The sequence below is a fragment of the Oryx dammah genome, unplaced genomic scaffold, assembly GCF_014754425.2.
Source record: "Oryx dammah isolate SB20612 unplaced genomic scaffold, SCBI_Odam_1.1 HiC_scaffold_12, whole genome shotgun sequence".
Taxonomy (NCBI): Eukaryota; Metazoa; Chordata; class Mammalia; order Artiodactyla; family Bovidae; genus Oryx; species Oryx dammah.
Genome location: NW_024070196.1, coordinates 7,494,960 through 7,521,857, shown reverse-complemented (window position 1 = coordinate 7,521,857; position 26,898 = coordinate 7,494,960). Strand labels below are relative to the sequence as shown.

The 26,898-nt window shown below is 36.8% G+C and overlaps 1 protein-coding gene across 5 annotated transcripts in view; it reads right to left on the bottom strand.

Moving 5' to 3' along the window:
- The window catches only part of LRBA (LPS responsive beige-like anchor protein), a 748,625-nt gene that overhangs the window by 66,652 nt on the left and 655,075 nt on the right, over positions 1–26,898 (bottom strand). For all 5 annotated transcript variants that reach the window (XM_040251453.1, XM_040251452.1, XM_040251455.1 and 2 more), the window contains exon 48: positions 14,283–14,450. In XM_040251453.1, coding sequence (XP_040107387.1) covers positions 14,283–14,450 — 168 coding nt within the window. The remainder of the gene's footprint in view (positions 1–14,282; positions 14,451–26,898) is intronic.

Sequence of the window (26,898 nt, the reverse complement as noted above, 5' to 3'; positions counted from 1 at the left end):
GGATAGTTGCATTCAGAATTATTAAATTATTTCTTAAAACTAGATAAGTCTGTTTAAACTATGTCATGGAAACAGTCATTTGGTCATTCATTTGTTAAGAATCATTTCATCTATTTTCTCCATCATATTTGTGAGTATCCACCATGTACAAACACTAAAATGAGGTAGAATGAGGAATCTTTGACTTTAAGAAACTTAAGACTGAAAAACAACACACCCACACATACACACACCTGGCAGAGACAGAGGGAAGGCAATATGTCTACTGTTACAACAGTGTTAAGTCATATGCAACACTGAACAATTCTGCACTGAAGTGGTTCCTGAATACTGTATTCACAGAATCTCAGTTCTTCCTTTGCACCAATAACATAAACTAAACATAGTGATTCTAAGTAAACTTCCTCATCTTTGTAGAAACAAAAGAAAGCAACATTGCTATTCTGAAATGTGAAATATGACTATGCTGTTCTAACAGTCAGCAATCAGTTACAGTTGCAAATAGTCTTACAGAGATTTTTCAAATCTAGGTAATTTGACTTAACTGTTCTAGAAGCTTGAATTTAGTTTAATATTTTGGAAAAAAAATTCAGTCACTTGATTTGAGAGTACTTTCACACTTTCCATTTAAAATAAAGATGGTGCCTAGAGAGCAGAGGGTTATGACAGAACTCATCAGCATAATAGAGTGGCTCAGGATTCCTTGGGCAGCTGATCGAGAAAAAACTCATAAAAATATGAACACTCTGCTTCATGTCCTTAGGTGTATAAATTTAGCTACACCTATTTATAAGTCTGCAAGAGGCATAATAACTAGCGAGATATGAAGATTCACTTTATTGACAATTTTAATGTTTTTGTAAGGGAAACTTTGATTGTGATTTTAATATACCAGAAAGTTTGGCATAATTTCAAGGTTTTATGTAGGTTTTCAATTAAAACTTGACTAATCCCTACTGTTTATTTGGCTTTTCACTGTACAGTTCCTGCCCTGCACTGTGTCAAATATGCCATCTGTGTAACACACTTCTGGCCAGAGATGCATCAGGATTATTTTTGTAACACTCTGAATTGCGGCTGTGTGAAATCTTAACTTATTGTATTCAGTATTTCCACTTTATTCCCTCGCTACAACCATTGTGACCCTGTTGTACTAATGTCCTACTCTAAATCTCAGGTCAGTCACAACAAAGATTCCTGCTCCCCCACCTGCTTCAAACAGGCTTACAGACCATTCCCCTAACTATTTAGCAAATGTTAACAATGCTATAAATACCAATTGTGTTTATGCTTTCTGAAAGATTCACTGCAGCGAGTGTTCTGCAGTAGTGTTAGAGCTGAAGTAAGCTGTTGACTCCCACCATGAAAATGATTGAATTCTAAGCCAAAAATGCTTTTCCTTGGATAAGATATCTGATTTGCTACTGCTGTCATGAGACTGGGGTCATGTAAACTTAAACACTGCTGCTGCTGCTTTTGGAAAACAGATCTTCTCAGAGTGATTATGTGTTACTACAACAGCATTTGGAAGAGGGAAAACCAACCACTGACACTAAACACAACTTAGGGGAAATTTTTCAGGTTTTAACTTTCATATTATGAGACTCACTGTATGTAATTCCTTAAATCGAGCAGGATCACGTCTCTCCTTTTCCTCTTCTCTACCCATCTTTATAAATAGAGCTGAGTTCCATTTTCAGAAGGAATGAATAACTTTAATTTCTGAACTCACATAAACACAGAATAACACTGCATTTGCTTGAAAAGTAAAGGAGAAAACGATGCTTCCAGAGCAAAGGTAGTGGGTATTTACAGTAAGGCGAGAGAAGGAAAAGCACAGACGGCAGATGCTGTTTCCATTACCGCTGTCCTAAGCAGCATCTACCTGCAGCCCACCTTGTGGTCTTTGAACCCCCACCTCTGCTTCCTAACTCCGGTGCACCCTGGAGTCTGTCCCTGCCCTCCCTACACGCTGGGTGCTCGAACCCTATGCTGTGTCTCTACTTCTCCTTTTGTCAAAATCTACTATCAAGTCCTACACACAGGGAGCTGAATGACTAGAAAAAGTTGTTTCAAAAACTAGGTCTGTAATTAAATAAATCATCTCTAATGGTGAAGTTTCAAACATGAGTAAAAGGCACTGAATTCGGTGGCAGAGGCTTTTTTCTGTTTATATCAAAGATCATCATATAGAAACCACGATAGCTGACTTTAGCATGCGACTCTGGCATTGGTTAACACAGTCTAATCTTAGAGCTGGAGATTTTCTACTCTTTAACTTTATACTTTCATGGTATTTGAATTCTCAGGGTTCTGGCACATTTTTGGATAAATAAGTTGTAAAATCCCTTTATATACCATTTAATTATATACAAACCATACAAACACCACACATACACAATTTAGTAGTGAACCCAGAAATCAAGATTTTATGAGTCCTGAGTCAAAACCCTTCCTGCTTTTAGAAAATGATGATAAGAACTACAATTTACAGTGATATACCAAAGATATTTTCTGAAAGAGTAGAAGTGATCTTTTGTGGTCCTCCTCAAATATGCTGGAAAAAATGAGGGAATTTGTTTCCAAAATGTATGAAAAACAATCCTAGTTCAGCAAGTTAAAAAACTGATTACAGGTACTCTAATTTCTGAGAGATTTAAGTGAAGGAATTGTAACCTCCTTCATCTTTACTGAAGTTACACAAAGATCATTATATATAAAGTCACTATCCTACCAACATTAAAAATGGCCAGTCCCAGAAAGTAATCACAAAAGAACTCCAAAAAAGTCAAAACCAAAGTCAGTAGTCTTATCTTCATGTTAACCTGCATTGCTTGCTTGAATTTTCAAGCAGATACTTTTTCCCCTCACAAAAGTGAAAGAGTTGGAGCTTGGCTTTTTCCTTTCAATCTTCCAGAGGAAAAATTTTCAGCATACAGAAAGTAGCAAATAAAAGAATTCCATGATCTCACTAATCAAAGATTAAATATTTTCGGTTAGATGACCATATAAACATCAGGAATTTCCTAATGTATAAATACACATCACAAAATCGGTATTTCCTATATTTCAAAACATGATCTGTTTTTGTATGTAATATGGCAAAGTATTTTTCCATAACAATAAATATAGAAATATACAGCAATAATTTTAATGATGTATATAGTGGCACTTCACTGTATAGATTTACCTATATTTATTTAATCAGTTTCTCTACCAACCTAGATAGCATATTCAAAAGCAGAGACATTACTTTGCCAACAAAGGTGCATCTAGTCAAGGCTATGGTTTTTCCAGTGGTCGTGTATAGATGTGAGAGTTGGACTGTGAAGAAAGCTGAGTGCCGAAGAACTGATGCTTTTGAACTGTGGTGTTGGAGAAGACTCTTGAGAGTCCCTTGGACTGCAAGGAGATCCAACCAGTCCATTCTGAAGGAGATCAGCCCTGGGATTTCTTTGGAAGGAATGATGCTAAAGCTCAAACTCCAGTACTTTGGCCACCTCATGTGAAGAGTTGACTCATTGGAAAAGACCCTGATGCTGGGAGGGATTGGGGGCAGGAGGAGAAGGGGACGACAGAGGATGAGATGGCTGGATGGCATCACTGACTCGATGGACGTGAGTCTGAGTGAACTCCGGGAGTTGGTGATGGACAGGGAAGCCTGGTGTGCTATGATTCATGGGGTCGCAAAGAATCGGACATGACTGAGAGACTGAACTGAACTGAACTGACCGTTAGATATTTATGTGGTTCTTGTGGGGTTGTTTTTTGCTATTATGAGCAACTATAAAAGTGAAAGTCACTCAGTCATGTCCAACTCTTTGTGACCCCATGGATGATACAGTCCATGGAATTTTCCAGGCCAAATACTGGAGTGGGTAGCCTTTCCCTTCTGCAGGGGATCTTCCCATCCCAGGGATCAAACCCAGGTCTCCTGCATTGCAGGCACATTCTTAACCAGCTGAGCCACCAGGGAAGTCCTGAGCAACTATATCTGTTTTCTAACAATTAGGAATTTTTGTTATTTTTCATCTTAGGTAGTCTAACAGGTAAAAAAATGTGTTGGATTTTACTGAATGCAACTGAATTTCACTGATTACTAGCAAGGCTTTATTCATTTATGGCCCAGAGTTCATCTTTTGTCAATTATCTATTCCTGAACTTTGTCATTTGTTGTCTTTTTTTGGATGTACAAAAACTTCAGTTTTTATGTAGACAAATGTAACAATTTCTTTAATGACTTTGGTTTTGTTACTGACATACAGAAAGGGCCTTTTCCATTCCAAGATTATAAAACTACTTACTACAGTATTTTCTATGTCCTACAGTTCAGTTTTTTATACTTATACTATAACCTTTATTCCAAATAAATACATGTAATTCATTTGTAATTTCTTTCACTTTATGATGTGAAACAGGGATGTAAATTTATAACAATTAGCTAGCTGTCTTAACATAACAGGTTACAAAAGATAGCCTTTTCCCAGTGATTTAAAATACCACCTCTATCATATATTCTCATATCTATTTCTGAAACTGGAGAAGGAAATGGCAACCCACTCCAGTACTCTTGCCTGGAAAATTCCATGGATGGGGGAGCCTGGTAGGCTACAGTCCATGGGGTCGCAAAGAGTCGGACACGACTAAGCAACTTCACTTTCTTTCTTTCTATAGTTCCTTTTGGAGAAGGAAATGGTAACCCACTCCAGTGTGCTTGCCTGGAGAATCCCATGGACAGAGGGGCCTGGTGGGCTACAGTCTATGGGGCTGCAAAGAGTCGGACACGACCGAACGACTAACACACACGCACACATTTCTGAAAGCTCTATTCTGTTTCACTGAACCTTAAAACTACAGCACTGTGTTTTCGTTCCTCTAGTTCATACTTTGTCTCTGAGGAAGTAATCAAAACCTATTTATTTACTTTAAATTTAGTTCTATCCTGGTCATTCGGTTGCTCAGGCTATCACGTTTAAGAAATAGCTAATTGCAGAGTAGGAGGGCAGGTGTCCAAAAGACAGACACATTGACACAGGAACAAGAAGTGAGAGCTGATAGTTTTAAAGTAGAAACAGGATAAATATAAAAAGAGAGCATACCAACTGAGAAAGCAAGTAGTATGGAATTCTTTATTGTAGGGTCAAATATACCACAGAACAATCACTAATATTAATAAAAAATTATACTCACTAATCACATTCTTCACTGGTCTTTACTTATTACTGTCTACAGGAAAGTGGCCTCTATGGCTAAAAACTGCAGAGCACCCATCCTTTCTCAGGCACACACAGAACATTTACAAAGACCGAGGTGACTTAAGTCTCCAAAAGATTTCAAAGAATCTGTGTCACATGTATTGGTCTTCAGCTTTAAATTAAGCTACAATTAATAACAAAAAGACACCAGGTGTGGATGCGTGAAGGCAAGCCTTTGCTGCAGAGATGACCAAAGTTGAGGCCTGAACGACAAGGTCAGGAACAGAAGGAAGGTGGGTGTCACAGCACACGCAAACGAGGGTGAGGACGGCAGGGCGTGAGATGAGACAGGACGGCGGGGGCCAGACCCTGCGGACCGAGCAGAGCTCTACTCTGCGTTTAATGTGAAACAGGAGAGCTTAAGTAGAGGGACACAGTCTGATTTACACGTTCAAAATGTCACTTTGGCAGCTCTGTGGAAAGTGGACTGCAGGCAGTTAAGCGTAGAAAAGGGTGACCAGGCCAGTCAGGGGAGAGCTGATGATGGCGGCTTGGACAAAGGCATGACACACAGACATAAATGGTTTCCAAATGTGTTTTGGAGACACCATCTGCCTAACCACTCCTGGTCATCAACTGCTCATGCCCCCGCCACCCCAACCTCTCCCCACACGTTGTGCTCTCTGCTTTGCGCTCCCCTGCCCTTCCTACTGCGGCGCCTACCCCTCATTCCCTAAGGACTATGCTCAGGCGGGTTAGTACTGCCTCATTCTGGGCTGGCTGTTTCTCCTCTGTGCTCTGACATGTAGTGGAAATGTCTCACTCAGAGCACATCACTGTCCATGCAACTTCTAAATGCTTATTTTTGACCTAATAAAACTCCAGCAATGAATTGTCTTACACTAAGGAGTTGCTAACTGAGCTCTCAACTTTTGGATAGAGCAAATACCATCTATATGATAAATGATAGGAAAATTCTGGATATAAGAAAGGATACAGAATTCTAGAAATCATGCCCCTAAATATAATTATATTCTAAATATATTAAAGAAATAATTTAAGGAAATTGGTTTCCATTTTTTTGGAAAATAAAAATTATTTTGTAAACTTAATATTCAACTCATCATGAATTTATTTTGTGAATTTGGATTTTGGAAGGTTTTTTCCTTAAGAAAAACATTTATTCTTATTCATATCTGACTCTGAATTCAATTATCTTAAATTTTCCTTCTTTTTAAATTACTTCTTTCCCTGTTTTTTAGTTTTTTTGAAATGCTGGTAGAAGGAAGAAAGGTGAATGAATTAAACCACAGTCAAAAAATTAATCATCAGAAAATAACAAATCTTTATTTATTTGTACTTTGTACAGACAAGAAATGTGTGTGTTAGTCATTCAGTCATGTTCAACTCTTTGCAACGCTATGGACTATAGCCTGCCAGGCTCCTCTGTCCATGAGATTTCTCCAGGCAAGAACACTGGAGTAGGTTGCCATTTCCTTTGCCAGAGGATCTTCCCGACACAGGGATCGAACCCACGTCTACTGCATCTGCTGCAGTGGCAGGATTCTTTACCATCTGAGCCACCAGGGAAATCCCAGAGACAAGAAATAGAGTATATTAAAAGTGGCGACAGGAGAGAAAAGGGTACCAAAAATAGAGAAATAAAGAAGTCAGTTAGAATAAAGTGTTCAAGATAAGAACAAATCCTTTAGTTGGAGGTCACAGATATTTGCGGAGAAAAAAGCATATTTGCCTGAAAAAATAATTCTTTCTGGTGTGTGACATATGCAAATACAGACAGAGCTGTATATTGATAACCCAGCTGTTTTCTAAAAATTAAAAACAACATAAAAGTGTAATGTGCTGCAGGCTGTTTCTCTGATTACTTTTCCTCCTCTTGTGGTTATTTCTATCGTTTAGTGCTTTTTTTTTATAGAGAGATTATTTTTATGATCACTTACTTCACCATATGTATTAACCATTCATTCTAGAATAAAACTTTCTCTTGAGGAATGGAGCTTTTCCCAAGTAATAGGTGCATACATGACTTGTTTATAGACAGCTTGCCTCCATGTATGACTGTGTGGACATCTAAATCTTCCAGATGAAAACTAAGTAGACAGTAGTGAATAGAAATAAGCAAAACGAGAGGTACTGAACAGAAATGTCTAGTCCGGTCTGCTTTAAAGACTAGAGAGGCCAGGTCCATCCTGATACTGTTACCGTGATTTTGCAGGGATAATGTTTTAGTATAAGCCAAGTGTATGCACAAATTTCCTAATACTAGAGAAGGCAACGGCACCCCACTCCAGTACTCTTGCCTGGAAAATCCCATGGACGGAGGAGCCTGGTAGGCTGCAGTTCATGGGGTCGCTAAGAGTCGGACACGACTGAGCGACTTCACTTTCACTTTTCACTTTCATGCATTGGAGAAGGAAATGGCAACCCACTCCAGTGTTCTTGCCTGGAGAATCTCAGGGATAGGGGAGCCTGGTGGGCTGCCACCAGGGGTCACACAGAGTTGGACACGACTGAAGCAACTTAGCAGCAGCAGCAGCAGCAGCAGCAGCAGCAGCAGAGATGTTAAAGCCTCTTAGAAGAACGAGATTCTGAAGGAAAGATGGGACAGTCTGGAGCTGGGGTGGAGAGCAAATCAGAAGATGGCGGTAGTGGAAGCTTTACAAGTAGCAAGACCTGAAGACTTGGAGGCTGTCCTGGCACGGGGTTGCAGGCACAAGGCTGGCTGGAGATGGAGCAGTGGGAGCTACCTCCCTGGGTTCTACGCACAAATGCAAGTTATTCTCAAAGTGCAGGAGGAAAAGCTTTATGAAGAGAGAGGCAGTTTGTGAACAATCTTTCTGAAAGATTGTCCTACTTCCACATCACTCTGTATTCTGTTACGCAGCCTTTTTTCTTCATAGCACTTATTACTAACTGAACTTAGTTTTTACTGTTTATTTTCTGTGTATCAAGCTCCATGAGGGAAGGGGTTTTGACTGACTTTCTTGCTCATCACTGTATTTTTAGGACCTTGAACAAAATGTGTATTTGCTGAATAAATGAATAATTAATGAAAGAACAAACTCTTCCAATTTATCAGCCCTTTTTCTTACTTATCCAAACCAGCCTAGAGCCACCATTTCAACAATATCCCTTTAACAATTTCACTGACCACCCTTCCACTCTCATTTCTTTTTTATAGATATTCTACCATACTCCTATGGCCAAACCCCCATCTCTCTCTCTCCACATGTATAATTACACACACACATACCTTCTCTATTCAACTTTTTTCTACATCTATTCTCCTGCTATTGAGAACAGAGAAAAACAACATGGAAAGGAAATAACACTTTATATATTATTGAGTACCAGTTAAGCACCTATCGCTATATAAGGTATCTCCACAAATGTTACCTCACTCTTGGTACAAACTCTCATAGAGGCGGCTGCCTCCCCACCTCACTCACGGACAGTTACTTAAACCAGCCCCAGGCTGACCTTCCACTCCCCCCACACAAGACTGTATTCTTTCCTGCTCTCCAGGGCTTATCTATCTGTGCTCTGGATTTTTTTTTTTTTTCTTTTTCTCATAGAGCTTAGTGGCCTATTACATACTCCTAGGACACATGCTTCTCTTTGGAGCTTTCCAATTAACAGAGAAACATCATAAATTACCTACCCATTAAAAAAAAACTCCCTCAGAGTGACTGGCAATGGATACGGGGTTTCTTTGTGGGTAGTGACAAAAGGTAAAATTAAATTGTAGTAATGCCTGTACAACTCTGGGAATAAACTAAAACTAGTGTATACTTCGAGTGGGTGAATTGTATCATGTGTAAGCTATCTCTTAATAAAGCACTGAAAAGCTCTGTTATTTCCTTTCCTCACTGTGTTTAGTTGTTCACATCCCATTCACAGCACAGTCCTATTTAATCCAAGCTTCTTTCTCTAATGATCCTTAGAATAATCCAACGAAGAGTTTTCAGTCGTTTGTTCAGTCTTCTTTGAGACAGATTATAAAGTATACATGCTCCAACCCACTTATAATACAGTTAAGATTACTTTTTTAAAATTTTTTATTTATTTTTGGTGGTGCTGGGTCTTCATTACCGCACGTGGGTGGGCTTTCTCTAGTTGCCGTGAGTGACAGGGGTCAGCGTGGGGGTCGTGAGGGGGAACTCTCTAGTTGCGGTGCACCCAGGATTTCCCAGGTGGCTCAGATGGTAAAGAGTCTGTCTGCAATGTGTTCGATCCCTGGGTCGGGAAGATCCCTTGGAGAAGCGGGTGGCAACACAGTCTAGTGTTCCTGCCTGGAGAATCCCACGGACAGAATAATCAGATGGGCTCTAGTCCACAGGGTCACAGAGTCAGGACGACTGACGACTGACGCACACACTCTAGCTGTGGAGTGCAAGCCTAGGGCACGCGGGCTCAGGAAGAGTCAGGACGACTGACGCACACACTCTTGCTCAGGAGTTGCGGTGTGTGGGCTTAGCTGTTCCGTGGCGTGTGGAATCTTCCCAGAGCAGGGGTCAAACCTGTCCTCTTCATTGGCAGGTAGACTCTTCACCACTGGACCGGCATGGACTTCTCCTAAAACTACTTTTTCTGGCTCCTCTCTCTCGTCACCTTCAGCTGTTTCCACAGACCTAATTCCCCACCATGGTCTCTTTTACCATGTGCAGGAGGCTCGTGCAGTTTCTCCTGCGCAGCTATCCTTCGCTCCTAACGCTAGCAAGTGTTCCTATTCACCCTGCCATCTCCAGCTCCAGCCTCTCATTGCCCAGACATGCTGGAACCTGCAGCCCAGGTTCAGTGCCTAGTCTCCAGACCTGTGCATACATATAGTGTACTTATCTCTATACTGAATTTATCACAGTATTAGAAGTGCTTATCCATGTTTCTCCACTAGACAACATACTACAGCTGATGAGGGCAGGGACTCACCTTTTCACTCTTTAACCTTATCACATAATTTAAGTTTGGTAAAAAGTTGTTGAAAAGAAGTTAATGACCTAGTCTTGTTTTTTGTTTTCTCTTTGTCTCACTCTACAATGAACTCTGTATGAATCCTCTAGGAAACAGTCTCTAATAACTTCTCTAGCATTAACATTTTATGATTTTTTTTAAGATACAACTGATAATTCTTAATTCTTTTTTATAGCTGGGTTTTCTAACTCAACATTTTAACAGTGAACAACATAAGGGAAGGAGCTAACACTTGTTGAGTATTTATGATGGGAAAGGTACCACGCCAGGCCTTTTTATCTATTATATGTCATTTAAATCTGCATGAAATGGGCATCATCCTACCAATTCCATATACAAAGTCTCAGGAAGAGCTAAGTCATACAACTATAGGCACTGGGGCCAGGAATCAAATCCACATTTATTTGTTGATTCAACTGTATCACAGTGTTGTGTCACAAAATTCAGCACCATAATATGGAGTGGATATAATAAAAGATCACATTTGTTTCAATAACATTCAGGAAGTATATATACTTAGATGAATAATGCTAAGTAATGAATTGATGTAGTCTTTCAAGAACACTGAGTACCCACCATACTTAGAATATATTAGGTCATGGTTTTTGAGTGAATGCTGAATCTAATACACGATATATATGTATATAAATAGGGTGCAATGAGTTGGAAAGCTCTTCAGCTAAAGGTTAATTTGCTAATAATTAACTACTTGGAGTTGTGGGGGAAAAAAGAAGTCAAAGAAACTTAAAGCAAAAGTTTTAAACAGAGCTTCCCTGGTGGTCCAGTGGTTAAGAATCCACTTGCCAAAGCAGGGGACATGGGATCGATGAAGATTCCATGTGCCATGGGGCAACTGACCCTGTGTGCCCCCATCTACTGAGCTCTAGGGCCTACTACTTGCAGCAAAAGAAGCCACTCAATGAGAAGCCCAAGCATGGCAACTATAGAGTAGCCCCTCACTCACCACAACTAGAGAAAAGCCTGCACAACAAGACAGACCCAGCACAGTCAAAAATAAAATAAATAAACATTTAAAACTTTTTTTTTAAGTTTTAAATAGTCTTTAGCAAATGCTGATCATGAAAAATACTGAAAGCTTACTTGATATGGCAGTTTCTCAAAAAGTTAAACACAGAATTACCATATAATCCAGCAATTCTACTTCAGAATATACCCAGAGACTTGAAAGCAGGGACTTGAACAAGTATTAATATATGCATGATCATAATAGCAACCCAAAAGATCCACTGACAGACAAACAAAATGTGGTACATACATATGATGAAGTATTAAAAAGGAAGGAAATCTGACCTATGCTACCACATGGACAGAATTTAATAAAATAAGGCAGCTGCAAAAGGAAAAATATTGTATAATTTCACTTATCTGAGATACCTAGAATAATCAAATTCCCCAGAGACAACAGAATAGCGGTTGTCACGGCCCGAGGGCAGGGAGAGACAAGGAATTACTGTATAAGGTATACAGAGCTTCTGTTTGGGAAAGATGAAAATTCTGGAGATAGATGGTAGTGATGGTTGCGTAACAATGTGGATATACTCAATGCCACTGAGTTATAACTCAAACCATAGTAGAAACCAATATTTGAAGTCATGACATGTTAAAGTGAAAGAAAAAATATAATCTGGTTAGCACATATATGTCAATACACATCTAAAGTCTCAAATGGTATACAGTCACTAGTCACTGTGTGTTCATTTGTGTCCGACTCTTTGCGACCCTATGGACTGTAGCCCGCCAGGCTCCTCTGTCTGTGGGATTGTCCAGGCAAGAATACTGGAGTGGGCTGCCATGCCCTCCTCCAGGCGATCTTCCCGACTCAGGGATCGAACCCACATCTCTTGCATCTCCTGTATTGGCAGGCACATTCTTTACCACTAGTGCCACCTGGGAACCCCAATTTCAAATATTCTACCAAGTTAATTTAATGAACATTTATTGTCCCATTGTCTGACTACATGCTTAGAATCTGGATTTTGAAAATTTGGTAAGCAAAGATACACCACAATCTTCTAGATGTCTCCTGTTCAATATTATATCCACTAACCATATGTGGCTATTTAAATTCGCTACAATGAAACATTCAGTTCCTCAGTCACACTAGCCACATTTCAAACACACAATGGTCACATGTGACTAGTGGCTACTGTATTGGGCAGCATAGATACAATGAACATTTCCATTGCTTTTTTAGATTATACTGCCAACAGTATATGATAAGCTCCTTTGGTAAATAACTGAGGTGTGAGAAGCAGGGTGGGTCAGTCGAGAATAAACACAAAGAGCCAATGACATTGATCTATAGAGAAAACACCTAGCTGGTGGAATGATTCACCTTTTAACTAGCAGCATCACAGAGCTACAGAGAGCCATCCTTTCTGCTCATAGCTTGCACAAACTTGAATGATGGGAAAGGTTCAGCTATATTGACTTGGACACACAAGTCTTAAAAAGAGGAATAGGACCCTCACATTGGGAGAAATAGTATTAAGTACATTTTCATTGCAACTCTACAGAATATAAGGGAATTTCAAAATTAAAACTACTCAGATTTTATAGCAACATAAAATAATATATGCTCGTATGTTAAGTAAACAGGACATGACAAAGCCAAATATATACTGATTCCAGTCACAGAAGTAGAAATATGGATGATAACTACAAAGGAATACAAAAACACAGGAGCAGGTATTAAATAATTATGGACATTTATAGTACCACTATTCAAACCTGGTTAAAACAATAAAAAAGAAAGTAAATGGGCATATTCAATTCTGTTCTAATAATGAATTATTTACTGTTCTGTAAACAACTGCACGTTTGCTCCAACCTCAGTTTCATACACAGAACTCTTTGTATATTTTGTGTTATGCAGTCAGTTGTTGCTCTAATAAAATGTCCCCTAGAAGGAACATTTTCAAAGAACTGAAAAATGGTGTCTTTTAGAGCCCATCTGATCCCGTTCAAAACTAAACTAAAAAACGGCAATTTCAACCTATGTGAGTTAAGAAAACTGCATCAAATGAGCAGTGCTTTTGTTTGTGTACCAATCTTCTTTATCTAGCACATAAACCAGGTGATGATACATGATGGCAAATATATTTAAATATGTACTTTCATATATGGTCAACATGATAAGGTCATGAATAGAATTATAAAGAAATACATCAAGTGCCAGTGAAAAACAACAAACCTTACTTACTACAAATGACGTTCGCTTTACAGTGACAGACAACTTTCCCTATGAATCAAACTCCCTGGTTTCTTCTAAAACTCCCTGGTTTCTTCTAAAATTGTATAGACATATAAGGTTTTATCTGTTCAATTTCACTAATATACATACATCTTTGTATATGAGGTATGTTAACTAGAAGAAGAGTAATTAAATTAAAATACTTTAAAAAATTTAAGGTCACACACAGACTTTTTGGTGAATACTGTATTTGTCAAAACCGTGTTTTGAGTTTTACTTAAGAAAATCAATGACAAGGATAAAACAATTCTCAATAATGTCCAGCACCAAGTATGATGATGTACAAAAGCTGCAGACTTTATTCTTAACTTCTATTTGGTTATATGTGTACTTGTACATAAATATGTGTTTATCACATTTAAATAGATTGATGCTTATAATCTTATTTCTTTAACAAATTATTTTCCTAGTTCATTAAACCAGTGAATAGCCTTAAAGGTTATAAAAATAATAAATATGATTACTGTTCCCTTAATGGGGTCAAAATGGAAAAGTTCTCGTTTTATACTGAGTCAAACATCAAGTCCCAGGCAGGTCACTAACTTAAAGGCTTTCCTGCTCACATTACTCTACCCAGCTGGTTTCAGTGTGCTGCTGCTGCTGCTGCTGCTTGCTGCTGAGTCGCTTCAGTCGTGTCCAACTCTGTGCGACCCCAGAGACAGCAGCCCACCAGGCTCCCCTGTCCCTGGGATTCTCCAGGCAAGAACACTGGAGTGGGCTGCCATTTCAGTTTCATCATCAGTAAAATGAAAGCGTGGGGAAGATGGCATTTAACAGCTTCTGGTCTAGAGATACATGTTAGACTCAATCAGGTAACCTACCTCTCTTAATACAGGATCAGTTATTGAATTCAGATTAACAGCTCCTTCATAGGTCAGGTAATAGAATACATTGAGGGCTCGAACAGCCTCTGGTCCTTGCTGTTTATAGCCAAAAATGAGGTCAATCCACTGGTGAAGCTGGCAGGAAACAAATTCACTCTCCAGGGCCTGAAAAAAAAAATGTAGTTTTTATTATTATGCTGAATTCTATTTTTAAGATACAGAGAAATTTAGAATAAGCATTGAAGTTTAACTCTAAACTGTGAACCAAGTTATTCTAAAGTCCTTATTTTCCACTAGAATTTGTTCTCCTTTTTTATAATTAGAGACTCTGCAGCACTTTTCACACTGAATTACAACAGATTGTTTATATTTCAGTATTCATCTTTGTGTACTGTAAGCACTGTGAAGACCAGGACTGGGTCTATCTTGGTCACATTTGTAACTCAGGACCTGGCAGGTACTCAATTTATGTTTCAAAGAAAGGAGGTCATACAGTGTAAAGGCTGGTTTGAAACAGCAAATGTGAAAATATTAAACACTGACTATTCACTTGAAATATTTATAGTTTTTCTAGAATTAAAACATTCTGCTGCCCAATGCAACAACAATAACTAAATCATTTGGTTACTTCAACCGAGATTTTGCACCAACAGATTAGATCTTGGGAGTGATCCTTGTAATTACTGGATTATTATTCTATGTAATAATATCAAATTGGACTGAATATTTGATGCTATAAACATAACAGTGTCCAATAAATAATGAATGAACATAATCAAGTTTTCAGTAGAAATGCTGGGCTCAAGATCACTTCCAATTCATCACCACATTCCCAGAGTTACAAGCACTGTACCTAAAACACCATAGGTGCCAATAAATGTTTGCTAAACTTAATAAAGTTTAAAAAGCTAAAGAGTTTTCATAAGCAGAGACTTTTTTTAAAGAAAAGTATTCATTTGTATATTATTTAATGTTGTTAAAAATTATTCCAACATAAAACCATGATGGGCTAGTCTATCAATAAATGATGTTGTTTGAATAACAGAGCTCTCAAACTCTGAAGTTTAATTTGAAGTGTACCAAGTTACATCAGGTAATGTATCACACTGAAATTCTTATTTTCAGAGTCATAAGTGCATGACTGGGATGCATTTTTGGTGTGGCTTAATGCTATGTTATCAATATTATGAAAAGAAAACTGATGGTTTTAAAACAAAATTGACTGACTTGTCTAGCAAACAACCAATAAGATACACAATCTTGTGACAAAAGATGTTCCAGAAGTTCACAGGTGTACACTTGTGTAGATATGTGCTTTATTAAAATGAGGGCCTATGAATAAAAAAACTGTTTATGGTTACATTCAAATAATATATTTCCTTTAACTAATAACACTTAACACGGCTTCATAATATATCATATATCATAGAGTGTAAAAATAAAACTCTAGACAATTCTCATATTTCAAAGTACACCTGGACTGAAATAAGCCTTGAAAATATTTAGCCAGTTTCAAAGGAAAAGTTACTGTTTAAAGCATCTCTTATAAAACTCACTATACTTACAAATTTAGTAAACAGCTAAGAGAGCACAAAACTTCCTATTTGACATAAGAAGACAAGGGACTGTAATAACTTTCAGTAAATTCCTATGTTAAGCTCATAGATTTAAAATTAATCTGAAAATCCAGGAACTACTGATGTAAATTGCACACAAAAAATGATACGTTTGTTTCATTAATTTCAGCCTTGGGTAGCGATGAGAGTGTGGGGTGGGGGTGGAGTACATGTTTAAAGTGACACATAAAAACAGCAATTGTCTTAATTTGTGTGCAGCACTCTCTACACAAAAGCCCTAAATATGTTCAAATTAGAGCAAGCTGCTTGATTGTCACTGCAGTCTCATGTCACATTAATGCATGACAAACATTAAACCATACACTTAAATGGCAATTTATATCATTTAAATGTTTACTGCCAGACTAGCTCATCACTCATTTAAATGTGACTTTCTGACAGCTAATTTCAGTTAATTTTCTCCAATTCACTTAATTAGAACTTTCAATCAGGGAAGGACCTGTACATATCTTTGAGCTTACATCCTTTTTAGTTGTTGTTCAAAATCTGAGTTAATCAGCTGCTGAAAAGCTCTACAATAATAGATGAGCAAGTAATATCTCTGAGTCTACAAAAATGTGTGAATCCATGAAGCAAACTCACAGTAGGTACTGTAAGGAAGAACCTACACTTATTTATGTAAATAATACTCTCGCCAGTAGTTTAAATAAAAAACATTTAGTTCATATATACACACTATTGAAACGATAAAAAGAAACCCTGCATCTAAGCTAATTAAAAATTAATGATTTTAAAATTGTTTAATAAGATAAAACAGTCAGGAGTCTCCTGAGTGTCGGTGGTGGTGTGATTTCAGACTATAAAATTCCAGAAGGCTCAGCAAATGATGCAGTACAAATTTTCTCAATATTAAAGCTCTAAAAACTAGGGCAATTTTATTTTATGTGTTATCAAACAGAATTGTGAGCCTTTCTAATGTTGATTACTTTTTTACACACATTCAAAATGGTGAAGTTGGTTAGATTTAGATGCTTAAACCTTTACATCGGACACCACATCAAAATGTTTCAGCAAAAATGCTGAAATGACAGGCAATATGCTCGCATTATGTCACAAACGTGCATGCAAAAATGGCCAGAGTGTCACAGTTCGGGCCTCCCCTTACCCTGTTACACTGGCCAATCCGTAAGGGGCTGCCCAGTAATTTATCACATTATTGGCAAAATCTCTTCCAGAGGTTGATACACACGTTACTTTTATGAATAAATTTTAAACACATTTTAAAAAGCTAAAGCAGTCTTCAGCTCTTTCTTACAACAGAGCTTTTAAAGGGAACACACAAAGACAACGACCACGGATATATGGGAATTTCCAAAAGTTTAAAAATCACTTTAGTACAAAATCAGTTCAGGACTTTAACATTCTTTTGATACCAATGAGCAACAACTGCCTAACCAATAGTATATGATAATAAACAAATGCAGTTACTGAAGACGTGATAGAAGAGGTGAGGACAAGCAGGAGGAAATTATTAAGGGTAAAAAAATACAAATAATTCAAAATGGAAAACCCTGGGAATACATTTTATAACTTCTGTTTTTGAGATTCCAACCCATTAAATTAAAAATTCTTTAATTTCTCTTTCATAAGATTTTTAAAGATACTCTTTATATAAATACTTGTTTATATATACATTTTGCATCACAAAAAATATAAAAATATGCCAGTGGAATGCTAAGCATCTGAGATTTTTCAAAGCCTTTAAAGACAGACAGTCCTCATTAAGACTGGAGTTAAATACGGTTTGCAGCTAGGGGATAGTAACATTCTTCCCATGCTGCTCTCAAACCTAACCAATCAACTGTTAGCACTTCCCTAGCAGGCTAGACATCATTTACATCCAATGTGTGCTCTGAGTAAAATTTGTAAGAAAGAAAATCCACTAAAATGTCCAACACAATACAATAATATTCAGCTCATCTGAGTTATTATAAAATAAATCAGTAACTAATGTTCAATTGTTAAGGTTCAAATAAGACTATGAAAAGACTACTGTATGAGGCCTCACATGAATTGTCAGTCCAATCCAGGGGGACTCATATTAGTCTTGACAAACTGTCTTGGGGCTGATATCTGTTTTTTTAATGAGATCTATTAAGCAGAGTCTAAAACACTTGAGATATGCTAAAAAGTACAGTATACAGATGTCAAATACAAACACTTATTAGTAACTTTCATTTGTTTGGTCCACATGCAGAACATCAACAAATTAAAGGCATAATATTATAAAGAAAATAGTAAATTATTCATAAATAACTCATTTGTGTAGCCCTGTGTCAGAAATAATTATAACATATATGAATATGTGTCTAACAATAAATCTCACTGAAAGATCACAATCTATGTTTTCCTGAAACTAACCCATTAAGGAAATGAATTATTTATTGCTGAAAAATGTTACACAAAATTATTCTTGTCTCTTATAGTGGAGTCAAATAATACAGTAACTTAGGCAGAAATCATTTGGTTTTTCAAAGAAATTCTAAGCTATTTGAGAATAAAAATTCTAAAATATAACGCAATCATATGTTTAGTAGTCTGCTCATGCTTTAGAAATATTCTAGCAATTGCCTTTTATTTTCAAAAAATCAAATTTTTTCTAACGCAAAATTTAGGTAAAATCAAGAAAACCAATTTCAATGAACAAAAGAAATTATCAGATAATTGTTTACCTCATGATCAGGAAACCTTAATTGTATATTATTTGTGTTTCTCATACTTGTAATTCCCAGATTAATGTTAATAGTTACTTACACTTTTGCTAAATCTTCTCATATCATGCAATGTTAGAAAAGCAGCTAAATAAAAGCTACTGGCATCTATAGCATAAATAATTTTTATAAAAATCAAATAAGCAGGTCAAATTTTATTTAAGTATAGAAATAATTATATAACCAGAAGGAAATAGGTTTCTGCAGCCCAGGTACACATCTCTGTACCCCTACCTCACTATTTCTACCCCCAGGCTTTGAGAAGGCCTGATTCTGTTCCAATATACAAAATGCCATAGCTGTAAGTTTCAAATAAAATAAAAATCACTAACTAACTCTCTTGACTTGATATGCATTTAATTATAAGCTGCATTTAATCATATTTTAATAGTTTAAAGCATAAAAATTAGTTTTGTGACTTTTTGTACAAGTAATTAAGACTCTTAATTCATTTGAGTGTAGATAGTACTAAGTTTCAAAGGAGTTAATGTTTGGATTGGCAAAAATGTTAATATACAACATTATGAACTGGGAATTTTGAAGTATTTTTCATTTTAAATACATGTAATAAGGCCTTCCTATAACACACACACACGCACACACACAAACAGATTTGAAATGAACTGGTCTGTTATGTTTGCATGTGCTGGATTTCAAACACTAGTGGTAATGTTTCCTTAACATTGATATATGACCTTTGTAATTTACATTGAAGAAAGCTGTTTTTTTCAGCCTAATTAGAACTGTTTCAAATTTTCCTGCTAAATATATGATATAAAGTCCTTTCAACTTTTTTATTCTAGAGTTTCTTTCCATGTCAACTTTGTTCCAATCAAAATATGCTTTGAATTAAATGATTTTGATTGAATATGTGGATCACATTTCACTTCTAAGATTTAAAGTCCAAAAAGGAAAAGTTTAGCCTGTTCAAACAAAGCAAGAGCAGCCACTTTGCGGAAAGCTATTCACATTTAAGAAGACTGACAAATTGTTTGTGTGCACCATTAGGTCTAGTTTCTGCAATAGTTGCCAGATTTCCTGTCCCTCTAATAAGATACATTAACTCCTTAAATGCTGGCTCTCGATTCATGAAAAATCCAAGTAACTCCAGCAAATTTTTAATTTACCTATAATTTCCTTTTCTGAAATAAACTGAAAAAAATAGAAAAGAAAAATTGCTGTTACATCAAATTTTGTGAGAAAGAAAGGTCAAGAGAAAAATCAACATTTTTTTTTCATACTGGACAGATACAAATTCAGAATGTGGATATGCTTTCCGAATGGGATTTTTCAAGATGTGACAAATTCACATTAATCCTTTAAAAAAAAAAAAAAAGCATTTAATTAACCTATTTAAGGATTACTTGTTCAGGTGAAACACAACAGTGAAAATACTAAAGTATTTGATGAACTATAATCTAACATGAGCTTAACATTCTCCCATATTGATTACAAATATATTACAAAATGGTTCAGAATTCAGATATTGACCTTAATGTAAATATATAACAAAAATGTAAAACAGATTTTATATTAGCTACAGAGAAAAGTTTAACTCTGGGGCTTAAACAGTATGCATGAAGCTCCGACATGAAGAACAACAATTCATGAATGCCAAGGGGGAAAATAAAAGAGCATTAAGGATCTAGAAAAAACTGTGGGATGCTAAGAATAAAAATTGTATCTGACAGTTAAAAAGAATGAAATTTAGCCAACAACATACTGAAGTGTGGACTGAAAGGCAGATAGAGAAATCACTAAAGGAGTTCTGTACTTCTAAACTGCCCTTGAACTGCTGGGCAAAAGAGAGATTGTGCAGCCAACAGCACACGCTCGCTGCTACATTTATACCATTACTAAAGAAAAGTGAGCTAGTATCATATCTTGATATAACCATCAAGCACTTGTGCATCTTTTGGCAGGAGAATCATTCTGTCTACGATTGTTATTGTGTAGTTTTAAATGGAGTAGTCAACCAGCTGTTATATATTTTATACACTGAAGGCCATGTTTCCTTTGAAATTCATAGTTTTAATCTCAACTGAAGTCTGTATTGCTGTGCGCCAAGATCAAAAGGATTAGGCAAACTTGTACAATTACCCTTCTTTTCAGAGAGATGATTTTTTTCTAATGTTTAAAATAGTCCTATATGCTGACATTTTATCCAACTATTTTCTTTAGAGCTACAGAACATTAAAACATTTAATTAACATTTCAACCTTAGGTCACTCTTAATCTAAAATCTAGGAATTCACAATGTACAGATATGTTAAACTAGCTATAGTGCAAAACACTTAGGGAGATGGAGCTTTTTAAAAAAATCTAATAAGGAATGCTAGAGAACAATTAAAATTAGAGGCTAGATATACCCATCTAATTTATCATTTGCTTACACTTTGCATGCCCTGGTTCAGAAAGCAGTTCACAACACTTATAGTAATGAATAGGTATCAATATAAAATAACGCAAAACTAAGGGTAAGAAGTACATAAAAACTATGCCATGAAACTCTGTAGACTTGTGAGAGGTATGCCATGTATTTGACATTAAGCTTTCTAACAGGCAACATAAAGAAAGAAACAAGAACACTTAGAAGAGTCAAAAGTGACTATAATGTAAAAACAAACCAGATGGCCTAGAAAAACACATTATTTCTATTCCTGAGATAAGAAATTCCTCCCGTGGCAATATGATGGAATCCAGGTATGTGACTCTCAGAGGGACTGACTTAATCCTGGGGTAGATCTGAAGTATGGACAAATGGAGAAACTACATATTCTTCAGGCAATCCTGCATAAATAGTATTTCTCTTAGGTAAGGCATTGGAGGGTAAATTCTAGATTACATTCTATGACAAGTACCTGGAATGCAGCCATTTTATTTTGTCAGTAAATGCAGAGCCACATACTTCAACAACAGCTGAACTGAGTCATAGGACTAATCTCTTTAAAATGTGAGCAAAAAAAAAATAAAAAATAAAAAAAAAAAAATAAAATGTGAGCAAACAAATGCCTGTGTGAAAGACACAACAAGTCTCTATGGGAGGTAAGCCCACCTTCACTTGAAAGGGATAGCTGTCTTCCTTAAGACTAGTTCAAGAGTTTCCTCTCAAAAGAAATTCTGGATAAACTTTCCCACATGGATAAATGGCAACAGAAGCTTCTAAATACCAATCATGATATTCAAATACATATCGATGTTAAAATGTTTTAAACCGCTGTACTCAATGCTCAACCCTTTACAAAGAATTAGTAAAGGATCCCTAGAAAATTAATTTGAGGTATTCTAAATGGCTGTAATGTTCTCTAAGATAAACTAGTTATAAAAATCCATACTTAAGAAAAAATCCAAAATTCTTCGTTATCTGCCTAAGTATAGGAAATAAAAGAATAGATTTCCTCTTCAATCACAGAAAAATGTATTAATTTGTTGTTGGAACTGCTGGAGGTTTTAATTTTATAGTTGTTTATTAAAAGGAAAACAAAACCAAAAAAATTTAATCCCTTCCCATTTGCTTATCCGCATAGATCTGATAAATACTAGCAGTCTCTTGCCTTTGAAGATGGCCAGACCAGAATCCCTACTTATTGCCAGATGTAGTTTAATCCCACAGGGACTTCAGATAAAAACAAGGAGCTGTCTTCATGGCACCAACGATTCCCTGGACTGACTGCCATAAACTTATATTGGCAAATCAAAATTCTTGGCAAAATAGAACACTTATTATATCACCACTTCCAAGAATATCCAATAAAGAAAAACTTGAACTAAAGAATATGGATGCAAATGTTGAATATTTTTTTTAAGCACTGACAAGTTCAGCCAGAGAATTACATCTGTACTTACTTTGTGGGTTCAATTGTATACATGTACATTACGTAGGGTAAAAGTCTCTTTTCATTCTGCAACTTTTGATTACTATCAGCAGCTCTGTCATCCATTCAATCAACAAACCTTTATAAGATTTACTTATAAAGGTTTTACTATCAGTTCTGTTCTCTACTAGGTTCTAGGGAAAATGAAATGAAATATCCCTTTGGAGGCTAAGGAGGTAAAAAGTAATCTCTAAAATGACTACAGGGCTTCCCTGGTGGCTCAAATGGTAAAAAAAATCTGCCTGCAATGCAGGAAGCTCAGGTTCAATATCTGGGTTGGGAAGATCCCCTGGAGAAGGAAATGGCAACCCAGTGCAGTACTCTTGCCTGGAGAATTCGATGGACAAAGGAGCCTGGCAGGCTGCAGTTCATGGGGTCACAAAGAGTGGGACATGACTGAGCAACTGACTTTCACTGTTTTCAAGATGATTGTAATAGCTTATATGAGAGATACTGAGAACCCCGATCAAGAAGGTAGCAGTAGGAGTGAAGAGGGACAGATTTCACAAAGATTTAAGATATAAGTTCAAAGCTAGTGGAGGTGATGGAATTCCAGTTGAGCTATTTCAAATCCTAAAAGATGATAGGAAAGTGCTGCACTCAGTATGTCAGCAAATTTAGAAAACTCAGCAGTGGCCACAGGACTGGAAAAGATCAGTTTTCATTCCAATCCCAAAGAAAGGCAACAGCAAAGAATGCTCAAATTACTGCACAATTGCACTCATCTCACACGCCAGTAAAGTAATGCTCAAAATTCTCCAAGCCAGGCTTCAGCAATACGTGAACCGTGAACTCCCTGATGTTCAAGCTGGTTTTAGAAAAGGCAAAGGAACCAGAGATCAAATTGCCAACATCCGCGGGATCATGGAAAAAGCAAGAGAGTTCCAGAAAAACATGTATTTCTGCTTTACTGACTATGCCAAAGCCTTTGACTGTGTGGATCACATAAACTGTGGAAAATTCTGAGAGAGATGGGAATACCAGACCACCTGACCTGCCTCCTAAGAAAGCTGTATGCAGGTCAGGAAGCAACAGTTAGAACTGGACATGGAACAACAGACTGGTTCCAAATAGGAAAAGGAGTACGTCAAGGCTGTATGTCACCCTGCTTATTTAACTCTATGCAGAGTACATCATGAGAAATGCTGGGCTGGAAGAAGCACAAGCTGGAATCAAGATTGCCGAGAGAAATATCAATAACCTCAGATATGCAGATGACACCACCCTCATGGCAGAAAGTGAAGAAGAACTTTCATAAAGAGCCTCTTGATGAAAGATCATGGATTCTGGTCCTTTCACTTCATGCCAAATAGATGGGGGAACAGTGGCTGACTTAATTTTTCTGGGCTCGAAAATCCCTGCAGATGGTGATTGCAGCCATGAAATTAGATGTTTACTCTTTTGAAGTCAAGTCATGACCAACCTAGACAGCATATTAAAAAGCAGAGACATTACTTTGCCAACAAAGGTCTGTCTAGTCAAGGCTATGGTTTTTCCAGTGGTCATGTATGGATGTGAGAGTTGGACTGTGAAGAAAGCTGAACACCAAAGAAGTGATGCTTTTGAATTGTAGTGTTGGAGAAGACTCTTGAGAGTCCCTTGGACTGCAAGGAGATCCAACCAGTCCATCCTAAAGGAGATCAGTCCTGGGTGTTCATTGGAAGGACTAATGTTGAAGCTGAAACTCCAATACTTTAGCCACCTGATGGGAAGAGCTGACTCATTTGAAAAGACCCTGATGCTGGGAAAGATTGAGGGCAGGAGAAGAAGGGGATGACAGAGGATGAGATGGCTGGATGGCATCACCAACTCAATGGACATGAGTTTGAGTGAACTCCGGGAGTTAGTGATGGACAGGGAGGCCTGGCGTGCTGCGGTTCATGGGGTTACAAATAGTCGGACACGACTGAGCAACTGAACTGAAGTGAACCAAGATGTAAGTTATTACTTATACCACCAAGTGATTACCAATGTGAGAGGTGAAGGGTGACACCCATATTTCAATGTGACCTTGATTATATTGGAGAAGTAACAGTTTACATGGTAAAAGATTAATTCAGTTTTGAACTTAGTATTAATATTTTGAACTTTCTTTTACAGATTTGAATTTAACACTAAGCCTATCTTGGATGTAAATCTGTTAACTATAATAGAAATTTGCATAGTATTTCAGTATTAAAATACGTCCATGTTCAATACTGAGATGTCTGAGCCAAAAAAATTCTAGGCAACAAAATAACCTTCAGATTTTATATCCATGATGTCCAGCAGGAATATAATGCAAGCCAGAAAATGTTTTAGTAGCTGCATTTTTAAAAAAAGGAAAAATTTATTTTCATTTTATATATTTAATAAAAAATATCATTTAAACATATAATCAATATTATATTTTGCATTAAATTATTTTGCATTAAATCTTAGAAATGTGGGATACATCTTATACATACAGCACTTCTCAATTTAGACTAGCCACATTTCAAGTGATCAATAGCCACACGTGACTAGTGGTTACCACACTGGGCAGCAAAGCTTTATTCAGTTCCAAGTACTGACTCTGCATTCAGATTTTTACAGCATTTTTATATAAGGGTGAATTCAGGAATTAACAATATTTAACACTTAAAAAAATATAGCTTCTCCTACTTAAAAAAAGATAAACCTTACATAGCAAAAAGCACCTGCAGTGGATGATAAAATGACCTTTGATACAGTTTTGAAGTGGTCATTACAATTCTCAGTGCCACAAAGAATGGCTATATTTTAGGACATGACAGCAGAGATATAATATCTTCACTTGTGAAACAGATGTAATATTCTGCAATGTATATTATTCAGCCATTTATAAACAGTTGGAGAAATGTAGCAGCATTCAAAACATGGCACTATGAATACTCTAACAATAAAAGTACAAGGCTAACATTACCAGTTATGATGTCATCTGCAAATTCTCCATCCTTGAAAGTTCGTAGTTAGAATTCTAACATATTATCTACTCAGCTGTGTCACCGATGTACTTTAAGAACTAACTTATAGCCACAGACTACAGTTTAGTATAGGAAACACAATGTTTGCTGAAAATCAGTTATATGAAGTGAGTAGACAGTGTGGATGCATTCATAAACCTCATAAATCTCTCACTTCAGTAGCAGATTCGACACTGGCCTCTGTTTGCCCACTCTTAGAAACCCCATAACATCTATAGTAACAATCTATGAGTCTCTGAATCACAATAAACTGTAGGTCTGACTCTTTCTGAATCATTGATGGAATAATTACTAGTAAGCAGGATCGGTCTTGTTTAATTATTTTTAGGTAGCCATGAATACACAGGCAATGTGAGAACAACAATGTAAATGGCTTTAAAGAAGCAAGTAAATATGTTACTTTTGCTTACTTATCTCACTTTCACTTTTTAACTAATCTCTCATCTGTCTATTATAGGTACACCACCAAAAATGTTTTTGCTAAAATTACCACCTCCATCACTCACCTCTCATCACTTCACCTCTCAGCACTGTGGTACTTAGGTTTCTATCTTCTCTAAGCTTCCTTGATAACATCCCTCCAGATTTTCTTTCTACATTTCTGATTCTCCTTCTCACTTTTTAATGGAAGGCCTTTCTCATCTGTCGACATCGTCAGTGTTCGTTATCCTCATGATTCAGTCCCAGGCCCTTGTTTTTGATATAACTCAGACCAGATGAGCCAGACTTCAGCTACCTCAACTGACTATCATGACCATCTCCAGGGCCTCAAGTCCAAAAAGTCTGCCTCGGGTAATGCATATATATATATGACATCATATATTATACATTATATATTATAATGTTATATAATTATTATATATGTATTACATATTATATATAATATATATATAAAATGAAGAATTGCTTCTCTTAAACTTGCTGTCTTGCTTGCTTTTCTGATGATGGATATAAACTTTCCTCTAATTAACTAATTCAGAAATGGGGCAGTCATCTGAACAGCTTTTTCTTCTCCCTCCAAAACATTATCTACTCAGATAATAAGCCTTCCATGTATCTTCAAATTTGTTTTTTTCTTCTAATGTGACTGTCTTCAGTTCCATGCTTTATTATTTCTTTGCTCAATTATTCTAACACTATCCAAACTGTTCTTTCTCTCTAAAATCCCCCTCTCCTCATTCAATTCCAGTCTAAAACCTGACCAAGTCACTACTCTCCTTACAGTTTTCTAGTGGTTCTCCTTTCTCTAAAGCAGTGGATCTCCAACTTGAATAACCACTAAGATCACCCTGAGAACTTGTGAAAACACAGATTGCTGGGCTCCTGCCCGCACAGTTTCTGTTTCTACAGCCCTGGAGCTGAGCCCAAGATATGCCTTTTTAACAAGTTCTCAGGTAAGAGTGCTG